The sequence below is a fragment of the Tursiops truncatus genome, chromosome 8 (assembly GCF_011762595.2).
Source record: "Tursiops truncatus isolate mTurTru1 chromosome 8, mTurTru1.mat.Y, whole genome shotgun sequence".
NCBI classification, from domain to species: Eukaryota; Metazoa; Chordata; class Mammalia; order Artiodactyla; family Delphinidae; genus Tursiops; species Tursiops truncatus.
In genome coordinates this window covers 84,815,469-84,832,508 of record NC_047041.1, presented here as the reverse complement: position 1 = coordinate 84,832,508, position 17,040 = coordinate 84,815,469, and the positions used below count along the sequence as shown (strand labels likewise).

Below are 17,040 nucleotides of genomic sequence, written 5' to 3'. Positions count from 1 at the left end.
AGGAAAATCATGACTAATTAATGATTTTGCTATAATTTCTCAACTTTTAATAAAAGCCCAAGTTTCTCTTAACTGTATATATCATATATAGAAGAGGTTAAATTAGAGGTTTAAAAAGTAGCCACTTTGCTAGGAAGAATAAGGTTGCTTGGATTTGTTGCAAAAAATATAAGTAAGTAAATGTGAAAGTAAACTTTGTATGGTCAAAGAAATAAAAGACTGCCACTAACAGAGGCAAATGGTTTTTCAAAATACATCTTTGTACCCTACAATTTCAATTCAATGGTGTCTTCAATATTACAAGTCTAGACAAACCACACCTTCCTTCAGTCCTCCCCGGCCCCATCTCTTGAAATCAACAGACACTAGAAAATAAATTTTAAAAATCCACAAAACTATTTCAAATGATTTTATTAGAAAACTGTTGTGTTTCCCATTTACAAAAAGCTTAAATGTTTCCTGAAATATACCACTTGCTGTACATAACTTATCAGAATCTTAACCTTTTGTACACTGGTGATGGGGGCCACGGAGGGTGGTGTTTTGGACTGGGAAACTGCATCACTGTTGCTGCATTATCCGATAGCACACACCAACCCCACATATTCATAATATACACAGCAAATGAACATGTCGAATATTCTTAAGTTTCTCCCATCTTTAAAGCCCCTGACCTGGTACAGAATCTAACCAATGGACACTTTCATTATAGCAAAAGCTTCCAGCTGGTCCTGCTGATGGCTGTCCTCTCCATTTTGACCTACCTTGCATATTGTGGCCAGATTAACTTGAAAGTAATTCTGCCCTGTTACTGCCTTTTTCAAAAGTCAACAAAAGTTTCCCATTAATAACGTCACCATTTAAAATAATGGTTAATTCTTACCAGCAATACGCTTGGTTCTTTCATTTCCTCACTTCACCTGAGAAAAAGTCCACCATGATGCAATGAGTAATAAGGACAAATTTTCCTTGAAAACTGAGAATTGTCAGTTTTATTTTTCTCCCACACTCTAACTACAATATATTAACTCACAGCACCACCTATCTTTCAATAAAAGGTTAGGAAACTAGTTTTACTTTTAGCATAATGCCCAAATATCTGGCCTGTACAATTTAGTGTGAAATTAAGTCTAAAATGCAGGAAGGAAAAAAAAAAATCTGAAAATAGAAGTTCCATTTGACATGTATATAAAACACTTATACCAGTATGTATCAATTTCTTAGTAATGTTTCAAACAAAGGAGTCTGGCCAGCAGTATACTGAAGATTTTAATCTGCCACAAAATAGACAGTGAACTGTGCCTGAAGATGTTAACTCGAAGTCGCAATCAGGGAGAAGCAGGGCCGTTTTGACTTATAAATTTTAATATTCATTGATATTTTCATGCCCAAGCGTTAACTAGAATGTGTGTTGCCTTTTCCTTAGAAGTCTTCCCAACATTTTGGTCATTTTCCTTGTTTAAATAAGAAAAAAAAAAAAAAAGGTATAAAATTTCATTTTCATATGCTCTCAGTGTGATCCCTATCAGTACTACAAGTAAGTATAAATTTATAACGTGGAAGACAGCCTGCTCATACAGCACACAGTTCATCCTCTGTTTAAGGATCCCAGTCAAGACACCATACCCCTTTCTCAAATCAGTGTTATTCTCTGACCTCACGCTGCAACAGAACTATTTTTAGAAATGACGATTTTCTTACATAAACCTAAGCAGTATAGAAATAGTATAGAAAATATTTTTTGGTCAGAATGAACGGGCATTTGTTCCAACAGCTGAGAAGTCAAACCATGAAAAGTCAAACCATGAGAAGCAACTGATTATATGAAAAGCCTGGCTGTGATGTCCATGAAGAATTAAAATGTCTTGAATTTACAGAGCATTTCTCCTGTGCAGTCCATGTCAGCTCTGTAAGGCAGGCAGGGGCGGGTATCACCACCCATTTCACCTACAGGGAAACAGATGCACTACAGTTTAAGCGTGTCAGTCCATTGGAAAAACAGAACTCCAAGCCAAGGGTGATTTACAGCTGTCTCACGTTCTATTGCTCAGATTTAAAAATTAGAAAAAAAAAATTAATAATTTCAGTTAAAACTGATTGAAAATAATGTAACTCATGAAAGTTATTTTGAAAACAGCATTTGGTTACAATTTTCAGTAATATGACAAAAGTTTTGAAGACTATTTTTAAAGAATAGCTTGTCAAAACTAATTGGATTAAGCAACTTCTTAGCAATTGATATACTGGGGCTCTAACTATTTTAGAAAGCTCTTTTGTTAGAGCGTAAGTAGTTCATCATGTCATAGCATACAACTTGTACCACATAGTCTTTCTTCTGGTGATTCTCATCAGCAGAGAGTAACATGGCTCTGTGACTAGTTAATTAAATCACCATCCAATTCCAGTTACAGTTAGCTTGTCAGTCGTAGCAGAGTTGTTAAAAGAGAGAAATAAGCTCTTCTAACCTTTACAACAATTAGTCAAATTTTCATATTATCAATGGAATAAAAAGGATAGTTCTCACCTGCTTCACAGGCCTTCTATTCTTTCTGAAGTTTTACATTTCACATCCATTTTTTCCTAATGTCATATTACAGTTGACCCTTGAACAACGAGTTTGAACTGTGCATGTCCACTTACACGTGGAGTTTTTTCAGTAAATACCTAGTATAGTACTACCTGATCCCCGGTTGATTGAATCCCCAGATGCAGAACCATGGATACGAGAACCAACTGTAAACTTAAACGCAGATTTTCAACTGCTTGGGATCAGCTCCCCTCACCCTCACAAGGGTTAACTGTGATTTTAAATTCCTTCTCTCCTCCTGCAGAATCCCTTTTAAGCTATTCCAGGGAAATTACTAATATACATCCAGGTACTAAACTTCTGTGTCATGACATTTAAAATACAATAGAAATTTTTATATTTTCTCATATTTTATTGCACAGTATAAACTTGATTAAAATGCACTAAGTAACAACATGTGTTTAAATCAACACTAACTTAAAATGTTAGGTAGGAAATAGCATAACTTACTTTAATATATCCCAACTCAGTATGAAGGTGAGCAGTTTATTTCTGAAGGTTTAGATGTTTTCACTGTAGTTTATTATCAAAGCAAACAAAATATTTTGGTCTCTTTCTTCAGCTTTGATTCTTTTTAATTCTTCTTCTTTAGTTCACAGTGTCACAGAAGTGTAAAATAAGACTGATAGAAACCACTCTAAAACATATGGCTTTATATACATAAAAAATTCAATAATGTTGCCACAACCCCTAATACAGAGTGACTCTTATTTATCTGCTAGTATCCAGAATAAACTTCTGTACATACTAAATTGTTCAAGTACATCTAGAGCAGTGCTTATAAAAGTGACGTCCCACTGCTACATTAATGGGCATCTCTTTGAAGACCACTTCTAATTTCAACACAATTAAGGTAGAGTTCTAAAATTTTTTGCTTTTACAACTTATCATACATCCTCAAATATTCTAAAATGCTCCAATGAGCCAAATATCTAATTTAATTTACATCTAGCTGAACATCCCTTTTGTACAGCACCAGTGGTTAAATTAAAAATGCATCTGACTAACCAAATGTTCTCTTCCTTCCATTAGTTACAGTTTGTTATTTATTTATATAACTCTGAACCCAAACTGAAAATGAAGACAACTCAGGTCAAACTCTTTCACCCTAAATAAACATTTCATTCACTTTACACTTAAATACCTAATTGTTTTCCTATAGTGTATGTTTCTCAGTAACAATGATACAATTAACTAAGCCAAAGACCAACTTCTCATCTTTGAGGATTAGGTAAGTCGGATAGGATTCTCCAGGTTTGCTTTAAAACTTTCCAGAAACCTGGTAGCCAGTTCATCATCTACCACTCGGCTGTCACTGGACATTGTGACCGTTATGAGCTGGTGTTGCTGCAGTTTGGCATTACCCTCTTCATCCTGAGCGAGCTTCAGCACAGGTCGGAATCTCCCAACAGCCAAAATGCAGGCCTGAGGAGGGTTGATCACTGCAGTAAATTCATCGATGCCAAACATCCCCAAATTGGAAATACTAGGGGAAAACAAAAAGCTCTGAAGATGGCATGTCCTTAATCAAAGAACCCTTTCCCTGAGTCATATATTTTTACTTTATTAAAAAACTGTGCCACAGAACCTTATTCCAAGTTACTCAAAGACCAAAGACAAAGAATACCATTTACAGTAGGATCAAAAAAGCAAGTATCAACACACAAATATTGTATCTAATATAAACATTTATTCAGCATTGAACTCGAAGTCCTAGGCAGAGGAATATGGCAAGGAAAAGAAATAGAAGGTATGAAGACTAGAAAAAAGAAATTAAACTTTATTATTCACAGATGAACTGATTGTGTACAAAGAAAATCTAAGCCTCTATAGATAAACTAGTAAGATTAATAAATGAATTTAGCGTAGTCACTAGATAATAAGTCAATATAAAAATTTATATCTATATACAAGTTGCTTTCATTAGAAAATAATACCATTTACAATAGTATACAAAATATCTAGGACTAAATCTAATGAAACATATATAAGACCTCTAAACAAAAAATTATAAAACACAACTGAAAGAAATCAAAGAACAAGTAAACAATGGTTTATACCACGCTCATTCACTGGAAGCCTCAACGCTATAAGGATGTCAATTCTCCTTAAACTTAAATTGATCAAACAATTCAATGCAATCCCAATAAAAATCTGAGCAAGATTAGTGTGTGTGTGTGTGTGTGTGTGTGTGTGTGTGTGTGTGTGTGAAAAATGACAAGTTGATTCTAAAATTTATTTGGAAGTACAAAGCCAGGAAAGACAATCTTGATGGTGAACAAATTTGGAAGACTTTCATTATCATATATCAAGTTATAGTTTGCTGGTATTAAGCAAGGGAAGGACAAACAGGTCAATTGAAAAGGAGAGAGAATACAGAAAAGGACCAAACACACTTGGTTACCTTCTCAATGCTACAGAGAAGTAGTAATCTTTTCAATAATTGAGGCTTAGTCCATTAATTATCCACAAAGGGGAAAAAAAAGAGAATCGTGACCTTTACTTCCATATCAAAGACAAAAATCTAATTTCAGATGAATTGCAACCTACATGTGAGAAGTTACAAAGCTTCTGAAGCTAACACAGAAGAATAACTTCATGACTCTGGGATAGACAATAATTCCTAGCAGAAAACAAGGAGTACTAACTATAAAGAAAAATACTGATAAATAGGATTTTATTAAAATTCAGAAACTGATAAATAGGATTTTATTAAAATTCAGAACTTCTGTTCATTAAAAAACACCATCAAGAAAGTTTCAAAGGCAAGGTACAAAGTGGGAAAGGTATTTCAAATAATATATATCCTATAAAAGTCTGTGTATCAGGAAAAAGGAACTACTATAAAACATTTTTAAAAATAGACACAAGACTTCAACAGGTATTTTATCCGATGAGTTACCAGATACCCAAATGGCTGACAGATAAATGAAAACAGTATTCAACATCATTAATTTGCATTTCTCTGATCACAAAGAGTACCACTACACACAACAAGATTCATTAAAATTTAAAACCTAATAATATTAAGAGTTAACAAGAATATGAAGCAACGGGAATTCTTCATACACTGTTGATGGAAGAAAAAAATGGTAGAACCATTTTGGAAAACTATCTGGCAGGATCTACCAAAGCTATAAACCCAGCAATTCTACTTTCAGGTCTATACAACAAAAATATGTACATATAGTCACCATAAGACACTAACAAAAATGTTCACGAGCACCAAACTGTAAACAACACAAATGCCCAACAGTGAAATGGACACTAGCATATTTATACAGCATACTACAGAATACTATAACGCAATAATAAATAAATGACTGCTTCACACAACTACATGCATGGTTCACCTCACAGACATTAATGTTGAGCGAAAGAAGTCAGACACTGAAAAATATGTATTTATGTAAAGATCAAAGTTGGCAAAACAAGAACTTCGGTGATAATTTTCAGAATCATGGTTACCCTCAAGGGGGTGAGAATTAGGAAGGGTAAAGGGAGGCTTATGGGATGCAGATAATGTTTATTATCCTGCTTTGGTTGGTTACACAGCTTTCTTCACTTTATAAAACATTGCAGCTACACTCTGTGTACTGTACTGTAAGTTATAAACAAAAATAGAGCTGATAATAACTCAGGAGTCTATGTGTTAATATTTTAACCCAAAGGACCTTAAAATAAATCACAAGTAGAAAAAAAATAGTTGACGTTTATAAATCTATTGTATGTCAGACCCTGAATGTCATTCTATGAACATCTAAATGGGTTAACTAGCTAACCCTAATGGCTTCCTACTAGCTTTGATTCATATCAAAGACTAACTGTCTGAAGAACATTTTCACATATTCTCTTGTCTAAATAAAGTATGATATTTAGCTTAAATTTTTAAAGAAATGCTTCAGAAAATAAATGAAAACAGGTTAACAAGGACTTCATAAGTCTTATGTCTGATGCTACAAATAATTAAGTTTAAATTTTACCTAAAAGATCCTCCTTGGTATTCTTCAGGTAACAATTTTCCATCTCTAGCTTTCTTTGATAGAGCCTGAGAAAAATACAAACAGAGCATGACAACCAACACTACATTATATGGCTGATTTTGTCACTTAAAAATATGTTTATAGGGTACACTCTCATCTTTGATATGCCTTGACCTGACTTTATAAGAGACTATATATACATACGTGTGTGTGTGTGTGTATATATATATATATATATATATATATATATATATATATATATATATATATATTTTAAAATTATATATATAAAATTTTCTCTAACACACTTAAAAAAATGAGTAAGTTAGAGCATAGATAATCCAAGAAGCTATACACATGTGAATCAGAACTCTAGAAAAATCATTTCCCTTTAAAAATTCTTCAAATATTGGAATTACCTTGTACACTATGCAGAATGTTTCAGTGGTTTTTATATATACAGTGAAGTATTCCATTTTGCCTATAAAATTTTTTCTTGTAAGACAAAGTATTAGAAGAGCCTTTCTTGTTACTCTAGTAGCTTTTAAATAAATTATTCAACGGCAACAATCTCACAACCAATGCATCGATTTTCATTTCAGTGTTTGCTTCTTTTTCACCCATAACATATATATAACTTCAAACAGTTGTTAAAAAAACCAGAGAATTTTATAGTTACTTTTCAGTATTATATGCATCTTCTGTATTGTTAGTCTTTGCAACTGATTTTTAAATGTCTGTTTAACATTCTAAATACTGCACCTGCCACAATTTAGTCATTTTCCTAGTGTTGTAATTTGGTTCATTTGTTTCTTTTGAATTCCTTCATATAAATTCTCAGAAATGGAATTACAAAGCCCTAGAAAATGAACTTTTTTTTTTGGTTCTTGATCCTATAGCTAAAACATTTCCTGTGAGCTAGTCTACCCTGCTACAAGGAATGTAAAAATGTAGTAATTTCACTACACCCTTGACAAAACTGATGTCTAAAACCTTAGAGCGAAAGACAGATAACACTCTGAGAGCTATATGAGGAAAAGTAGTTGAATTTCCCTCTACTTGGAATTAACCACACATCTTAATTTTTATTTTTCAATGCTTCAAAAGCAAGGGGACAGAGACTGAGTCTTTACATACGAAAAATTAATGAAGAATTACTTTATGAGGGGGACAACAGAGATAAGCTACTGTCATTGGGTAGATGATATAAATCTGGGGTTTACTTAATATTCTATATTGTATAGCTAACAAAAGGTACAATTACAATCCCCACTGAAAACTACTTAATTTTGAACCATAGATGATTTAATTTTTGAAAAATAAAACATTCTTTAAAAATCAAAAAAACGATCTCAACATATCACTGTGACTTACTGCCAAATGAATCGATTACAGATTTATATTATTTGGATATAGTTACTTACAAAACTACTTAGATCCAGAATGAAAAAAATAAGAGATGAATTTAGACTTGTATAGTCCTTGGAATATTAGAAGTAGAGAGGACAATCTACAAATGCATTTCTCCTGCCTTAAGCAATATAATAACTTCACATGATCTGAACAAGCACGTATCACATGAACTTTAAAAGGCATTTCTCTAAAGGCAGATGATCATAACACATCCTGATGAGTTACCAGGCTACAACAAATAAAAAACATATTCATTAAAAAAAAACAACAACAACAGATGATAAGCACACGTAATAAATACACTTTAAGAAAATCTCTATAGACCCAAAACATCAGCAGGATATTCCTGTCAACGAATGCCTAAGAGTGTGGAATAAGAATAGATTCTGATGAGGATCATTGGTTTTGAAAGTAACTAATTCTCACTGGTATTTCCCGGGAGTGTGAACGTAAAAATCAAAGCTCATGTTTCCTGAACCATCCAGTTGACAAGACATAATACAAGCTGACTAGCAAATACTTCTAAAATATATCACATGCCTTACTAATTTATTCAACAAATTTACTGGGTACTAAGGAGCTAAACTTTGCCTCTGCCTCTTAAAACTGTTGAAGCTGGCCTACTGCCTGCGTTCCGCCATTCAATGTGATGTTTTTGGTGAGAGCCGACTCTTCCATATTGGACCCCAGGAAAAAGAAAGCGTTTTCGCTTCTGGAATACCAAGTACTTCTAGTGGTCTCGACTGTAGAGAGGAAATGAATAAACTTCTAAGAATAAAATGCTGTGAAAAGTGAGGTCTGTCCATTACCACTTTGATAGAGATATAGTTTCAGCTTTAATTTTAAAATTTATCTAAAATACCATCTCTAGAGTTGCATTATAGACTTTGGGAAACAAAGCAGCCAACTTGAACACAGCTGGCCTTAACTTGTACACATGTTATTTCTGAATTTTTAAATGTTAAATGTTCTTAAAATGGGTTGTACCTGGATAAAAGCTTAAAAGTCTATATACGTAACTGATAAGCACTTGGAAATACCAAAAATATACATTACGCACATGCACACGCAAGGATCTCACAGCGTGGCAGAGTATGCTAACCTACCTTCACAGAGGCAGCAATCTCTGGCAGACCCTTAGCAGCAGCATCTTTGATGAGTGGTGTAATTAACCCTTTATCTGTTGCCACAGCCACTGAAATGTCAATAAAGGGCAGTTGCTTTGGGCTCTCTCCATCCCAGCTTACATTAACACTCGGCATTTGCTAGAAAGCAGAAGTAGAGAAAAATGTTGCTAAAGAAGTGGCTTTAGACCAAGGTTGTTATGGAAAAATAACTAACATTATTATGTAGTTTTGAAAGGGAATATAGCTAGACTGAAGGAAATAAATAAAACTTCGATTTGAAAAAAGTGGTTTGGACCTCTATATTAAATATCTTTTATGTTTGGGAAGAATAATTAAACATACCATCCTTTTTGAAGCAAGCCTGAGGAAATTCTGATGATGTACACATGTTTTGATCTCTTTATATCATGGTTAAGAAAAGGGCTTCCTTTGTTAAACCTAATTGCTAGGAAGTATTTAACGTTTGTTAACCTTCCTGTCTCATATGATGACCGACATGATCTTGAGGAGAAGAGGGGAGGGCAGAGGGGTAGTGACATCCAACCACATTACTTCTATGGCATGAGGAAGCCTGACTTTCTAGTGCAGCCCTGGGAAATATTAGTAGGCCCTTAATAAATGACTTCCCTATTTAAGAGAGATTTCCTAGGCTTCATAAACATATGCTACATACTATATATGAGCATGTATATATTTAATATACATACAACTACACTGAGGATGAAAAAAACCGGGAGATGACTAAATGCCTGGAAACAGTGTGTATTGATAATGTTGCCAGACATCACTGGAGAAAATGATGCTGAAAAACAGATATCAAAAACTAATTTCTCTTCTCAAAAATTCATTGCTTTCTGCAGAGTGAGACCCAAGCCTCCCAGCATGTCATTTAAGCATGGCAATCCACAATTTGATTCCATCCAATCTAATTTTACTCCTGACCACTCCCCTAAGATGAATTTCCACTTTACTCAGGCTTCTCATTCTTATGCTACACTCATTTCTATTTCACCACTGTTCAACTGCAATTTTCACTTCTTCTTTCAAGGCTCAACTCTTTCATTCAACAATGCCACTGTGTCAAAATAATAAAGTCCCAATCTCCCAGAAGATTTTAAATTCTTCATGGACAATGAAGTAAAAGAAGAAAACAAAACAAAACAAACAAACCCTCACAAATGAAGAACGTCTGGCAAATAAATTTAATTAGAAAGTTATGTAACAAAAACCTCTAGGATAAAGCCTAGGTTGTATTCAAAGGAAAATTCATCTTAAACTTTCTTATTAATAAAAAATAATTATAATGAATTACACATTCAAGTTTCTAACAAGATATTTCTAACCAAAATAAACCTAGGGAAAAGAAGGAGGGAACACATAATGAAACAATGTAAAAGGAGTGATAAAGCAAATATGCAATAATAAAAGTGAGACAGTTCAGAATAAACCCAGGCATTGAGGACATTAAAATAATTATAAGAAACAAATTCAAATAACTCTAGGCTAATAAGTTTGGAAATCCAGGTGAGATGAATGATTTCCTGGGAATATGTAAATTTCTAAAATTGATTCAAGAAAAAGCTGAAAACCAAACAGCTTGATAATTATAGGGGAAAAAAATGGGAAAGCTGCCAAGGCCCCTTCCTCAAAATAGCACTAGGCTCCGATAGTTTTACTGGTCAATTCTATAAAACTTCAAGAAATACAAATCTTTGTGATACTGAAACAAGCACAGAGAAAGGAAAGGGAAAAACACAACCAAATTCATTTTATGAAGCAAATGATTTAGAAAAAAGAAAAGTCTGAAAAAGCAAGCACACAATTTAAATTACAATTACTTATGGTTTCTGATACAAAATTATAAAATGAAATCTTAACAAATAGTTAATGGACCACTAGAGACTCACTTGAAGAAGGCAAGAATGATTCATAATTAGAAGATCGTTAATATAAATCAAAATATTATTTGGTCCAAAGAGAAAAAACATACGAACACTGAGATACCAAACGACTGAAAAGGCATGCCTTTAAAATTCTCTATAGTTGTGCTCTCCAAGAACTAAAAATAAACTCCTTACAAAAATACTTTAAATACAGCACTTAGTAAGCAGTGATGCAGAAAATAGCGTAGTTATAGAAAGAAGGCATGACAGCAAATGGTGCTGAGCAGGGATTCAGGAAGCCTGGGCTTTGGATTTACATCTCCAGTCGGACACCTCACTGAACTGCAGGCTCTGACGTTCACCTGCCTTCCTGCCACCCCACTGGGACACTATGAGGTTTCCTGAACTTACTTTGTCCAAAACTGAAGTCTAGATTCCCTGCCTCAAACCTGCTCCTCTCCCAGTCTTAGCACATGGGAAATTCCATTCCTTCCACTGCTTGGACCAAAACCCTTGTCCTTCTTTCTCTCACATTCCACATCCAATCCACCAGCAAACCCTGGTGGTTCTGCCTTTGAAATGTAACCACTTCCACCCTTGCCTCTCCGCAAGCTGTGTTCCACACAACCGCTGCAGCAGGCTCTCCTTTTTCTTTTTAAAGTTTTAAGTCAGATCATGTTAATCCTTCGCTCAAAACCCTCCAAAGACTTCCTTCTCATTTGTAATAAAATTCCTCCTCCTTCCCACGGTCACCAAGGCCTCGTGTACTTCGGGACCCCCTTAGCCCCTCTCCCTCTTCTTTTTATGTTTAATCTCATCTCTTACCCTCCTAGTCTCACTAATTCCACTCCAGGCACACTTCATCCCCAGCACCATGTCTCTGGGTGACACGATCCACTCCTCACAGCCTCTGTGTTTGCTGTTCCCTCTGCCTGGAGCATCTTCTACCACATCTCTACATGGTTTTCTCCCTCTCTTTCCACAGGACTTGTCTCAATTATCATCCTGCCAGAGAAGCCTTCCTTGGCTAACTTTTGAAAATAACACCTCTAGTTCTTCTGTTCCCTTAACCTGCTTTCTTCTTCTCCTCAGCACTTTCACTATCTGACATATATATTTGTTTGCCTCTCCCAACTAGAATATAAGCCCCATGAGAGCAGAAAATATGCAGGCTTTTGCTCACTATTATATCTCTAGTATTTAGCACATGCTAGGGGATCAATTAGTATTTGTAGAATAAATGGTCTTTATTCTGCTGTAATTAGTTGTAAGCCTTTGTGATTCTCAGTTTCTCCATCTGCAAAACTGAGTGAGATTAAATAACAGAATATATTTAGCATTAAAATTGTAAAATTTTTGTCACTTAAAAATAAGAGTTCTATTTATTATCTAAAATCCCAAGATGTGAGACTACTTTGGAAGCCAAAATTATTTGGGGTTTGCTACTTACTTTAAGGGTAACAGCTGCTGCCTTGATGATAAAATCGTTTACTGATACTTTGATGTCATCTGAAAGAAAAACAAGTGTATTAAAATTAATGTTCATAATAAAACTTTTAAATTAACCATTATGATTTCAAACTTTTAAATTATGGACTGCACTGACAAACAATGATAAAAAATATTACAGGTTTTGTTCGCTTAGTCATGGTTCCTCTGAGTAGAAAAACTTGCATTATATGAGGTCCTGGATTAATATTAACCATGAATATAAAAGTTTTCTCCTGATCCTGATTTACAGTTCTTTTAAACTGCTCAGATAGCATACACAAGAACTTAAAAGACACATGACAACCATAATCAGAGAGAAAAGATCCAAGTTCCATGTCTTGAAAAAGACAAATGGTCTGTCCATGGCATATATAGTCAGGAAGTTTACAAGATGATTCATTTTTTTCCCACATCCTTTTCAAACGTCCGTATTCTGTGTATTCTTTATAATACATGGATTATATTAGAACAGTGGTAGCTGTAGTCACTTTAAAGAAACAAATTTTAAATAGCGTTCAGAGCGGGGATGTTCAGAAATTTCTTTTTACTAACAAAGTGTACAATCAATAAATTTAAGATCACTGCATTAAATAAGAGCTGCTTTTTAACTTAACAAAACAGGATATAGCAAATGCCAAAGATGAAGCAATGCTGGCGTGGGTCTTAATGCAATGAATAAAATGAGGTTCTCTGTCTAGTTTTATGGTGAATCCATTTAAATCAATTTCCTTCCAGTATAATGTTTTAAGATAAAGCTGGGGTCCCCTCCCTTCCCAAAGAGCTGATCTTAATGAAAGCATTTGGTTTATACCTCTGCTTTTCCCAGTGCGTATGAAAGTGTTGAAAATGTAAACTACATTTGATTCTTTATTGCAACGGCTTCTATAAAAAGACTTTAAGATGGTATCTAGTCAGTTGATGGTATGTGGTAGGATACACAAATCCTGTTACTCTACTATGATGGAATTTTACATGAATGATATCTCATTCCAAAGGCATGCTAAGATTTCAGAAAGGGATTAGATGTATTACCATAAACCTGAATACTATCAAACTGTCATGGTAACTGTCAGCTGCTCTTCTAATACACAGCTCTTACAATTCAGATTTCCTGAAACACAAGCATTTTTGTTTGTTTAAAACTCCTCTGGGAGCAGAAAAACAAACGGATTTCCAGTGCTTAGAGACTTAATGATACCCACATACAGAAAATTTGGTCTGCATAAATTCAAATATGCAGACAGAATATTTTATGAACACACTCTGCTTACCTCTCATGCCTCCCTCTGCCTCCTTCTCACTTTACCTACTATCCATAGGTGTCCACAGTGAAGACTTCCCAAACCATTTACCAGCTGATGGTTTCCAAATCTACTGCCCAAGTCCATAGGCCTCACTTAAAATTCCCTGCCCTCATCATACTCCTACATTTGACCACTTTCTTCATCTTGAAACATGTTCTCTTTCTGACTTCTGTGTCACAGACTCTCCTGGTTTTATTCCACTCTCTGCTTACTTACTTTCAGTCCCTTTCTCTCAATGTTGACATCTCGCCAGGTGAGAACTTTCAGTTTGATACCATTTATATGATAATGATTCCTCCAAATTCTATCTTGAATCCTGGTGTATCTGGAGCTTCAGACTCATACACCCTCTTTCTCACATGACATTTTCTACTTACGAGTCTGATAGGCATCTCAAATCTAATATGTGCAAAGGAGATTTTTTTCAAGTTCCTTTATTTTAAAATAAAATTTAAAACTTACAGAAAAGTTTTTTTTGCTTTTTTTTTTTTGTGGACATTTTCAAACATACAGAAAGACCATTGGTAACATTTATTAAGAAGAGAGTAGGAAATACATTGTGAGGGAATATCAAATATTCTCCTTTGCATACTGGTACAAAACAAAGTGTGGAACATACTTATAGAATGTTATATACTATAACCTTTAATGTGGGCCCTTTGAAGACTCATCAAAAAATCCCTAATTGAAAGGACATACCAAACCTGGTCCAGGCAAAGATACTACACTAATCCATACCTCCAATGAAATAGTACTTTTCCTGCCTCATGAGAGGAAGGAATCAGGAAAATTATTCCCACAATAACCTCTATATCATAACTAGCAAGTATGATTTGAAACCTGTAAGGGGAGCTTTCAGGGTTAACTTTTTGAATATTGATCACTCTGTCTAAAACAGCTTTCCATTTAGTTCCTTGGACTATTAAAATCTGTCAGGTTTGAAAGCCTGTACCTATACTGATTTTTCAGTTCTGCTTTCACTTAGGATGCAGAAAGCCACAAGAGAAAGTTGTGCCCATCCACATAGGGTGGGAGGAAAAGCAACATAAACTACAAAATCATAACTTTCTTGAGCTTATTAGGGAGCTGAGGTTACATCTAAGCGTTACAATTATGTCTAACATTTATAATTAGAGTTCCAAGGAGAAAACACATGAAGCAGAAGATATAGTTAAAAATAACTGTATCTGGGAGTTTTCCAAAATTAATGAAAGACAACAAACCACAAATCCAAGAAGCTGAGAGAAACCCAGACAGGATAAATGCAATAGGGAAAAAACAAAAAACAAAAAATGTTAGGCATATAATAGTCAAGCTGCTATTGGAGAAAATCTTGAAGGCAACCAGAGAGAAAGAAAACATTATATACAGGGAAACACAGATTAAGAATGGCGGCAGATATTCTGCAAGTCAGAAGATAATGGAATGGTATCTTTAAGTAAAAATACTGGGGGAAAAAAACCTATTTACTCAAAATTTTATACCCAGCAAAAGAATCTTTCAAAAATGAAGGAGACACACCCATTAGAATGACTACTATCAAAATCACAGAAATAACAAGTGTTAGTGAGGATATAGAGCAACTGGGACCCTGATTTGCACTGATGATAAGAATATAAAATGATGCAGCCACAACAGAAAACAGTATGTGAGTTCCTCAAAAAGTTAGAGTTAGAATTACCATATGATTCAGCAGTAACACTTCTGGGGATACAACCACAAGATCTGAAAGTAGAGATGCAAAGAGATACTTGTACATCCATGTTCACAGAAGCATATTCATAAAAATCAAAAGATGGAAGCAACCAACTGTCCATTGACAGATAAATGAATACATAGAATGTGGAATATACATAAGATGGAATATCATTCAGTCTTAAAATGGATGAAAATTCTAACATATGCTCATTGTGAATGAACCTTGAGAACAATATGCTAAGTGAAATAAGCCTGTCACAAAAGGACAAGTACTGTATGAGTCCACTCAAATGAGATACAGAGTGGTCAAATTCACACAGAGAGTACAATAGTGGCTGCTCGAGGCTGAGGGGAAAGGGGAACAGGGAGTTACTGTTTAACAGGTATAGTGCTTCAGTTTTACACAATGAAGAGTTTTGTGAATAAGCATGGTGGCAATGGCTGCACAACAATATGAATGTACTTAATACCACAGAACTGTATACGCAAAAATGGTTAAGATGGTAAATTTTGTGTTAGGTATATTTCACCAGAATTCATAATTCAAGGGATGGAAAAAAATGAAGGAGAAATAGACTTTTCCAGACAAAAACTGAAAGAATTTTTTGCCAGCCAACCTGTACCACAAGAAACATTAAGAAAGTTCTTCAGGCAGAAGTATGATAGCAGATAGCTAGCACTCTGGTTCTGTACAAAGAAATGAAGAATGATGAAACTGGTAAAAATACATACAAGTATAAAAAGACATTTTCCCCCTCATTTTTAAAACTTTAAAATATAGTTGATTTGCTAAAGTAAAAAAAAATTATACATATATTCTGCTGACATCATATGTAGAAGTAAAGCATAAGAATAACAGCATAAAGGATGAGGGAGGGAATACAGGCATACTGTAAGGTGCTTACATTATACATGAGGTGGTGCAATAAAAATATGAAGGTAGATGTGATAAAGAATTATACTGTAAACCCTAAAGGAACCACAAAAATAAACAAACATGAATAAATAAATAATGAGAGAGGAGAGAGAGTAAAAAGAAATAAAATGGAATCATAAATAATCCAAAATGAGATAAGAAACAGGAAAAACAGAAAGAATGATGGGACAAAAACAAAGGACAATAAATGGTACAAAAGAAAATTTTACAAAGGAAAAACAAAGAACAAATCATTAAATGTGAATAGTTTAAATCTTAATAAAAAGAAACCACAGGATTGGATTAAAAAAGTGAGAACCAATTATATGCTGTCTGCAAGGAACCATCTAAATACAGGCATACCTCATTTTATCGTGCTTTGCTTTACTGCCCTTTGCAGATATTGTGATGGGGTTTTTTTGTTTTTGTTTTTTTTAACAAATTGAAGGTTTGTGGCAACGCTGCTTCAAGGAAGTCTACTGGTGCCATTTTCCCAACAGCATTTGCTCGCTTCATGTCTCTGTGTCATATTTTGGTGATTCTCTCAATATTTCAAACTTTTTCATTATTACTATATTTGTTATGGTGATCTGAGATCAGTGATCTTTGATGTTACTATTGTAATTGTTTGGGGGTGC

General features: G+C 34.4%; 1 protein-coding gene across 2 annotated transcripts in view; it reads right to left on the bottom strand.

The window, feature by feature from the left end:
- Nucleotides 1-396: 396 nt before the first annotated feature.
- Nucleotides 397-17,040, bottom strand: part of PDHX (pyruvate dehydrogenase complex component X) — an 81,710-nt gene continuing 65,066 nt past the window's right edge. The window contains exons 8-12 of one of the 2 annotated variants that reach the window (XR_012333513.1): nt 12,444-12,502; nt 9,090-9,248; nt 6,571-6,635; nt 3,038-4,073; nt 397-1,947 (exon numbers count right to left, since the gene is read on the bottom strand). Coding sequence is in view for 1 of the 2 variants with exons in the window: in XM_073808760.1 (XP_073664861.1) it covers nt 3,815-4,073; nt 6,571-6,635; nt 9,090-9,248; nt 12,444-12,502 (542 nt within the window). In the remaining variant the exon portion in view is untranslated. Of the gene's footprint in view, nt 1,948-2,918; nt 4,074-6,570; nt 6,636-9,089; nt 9,249-12,443; nt 12,503-17,040 lie in introns of those variants that run through there. The other variant, XM_073808760.1, reaches the window with a different exon arrangement.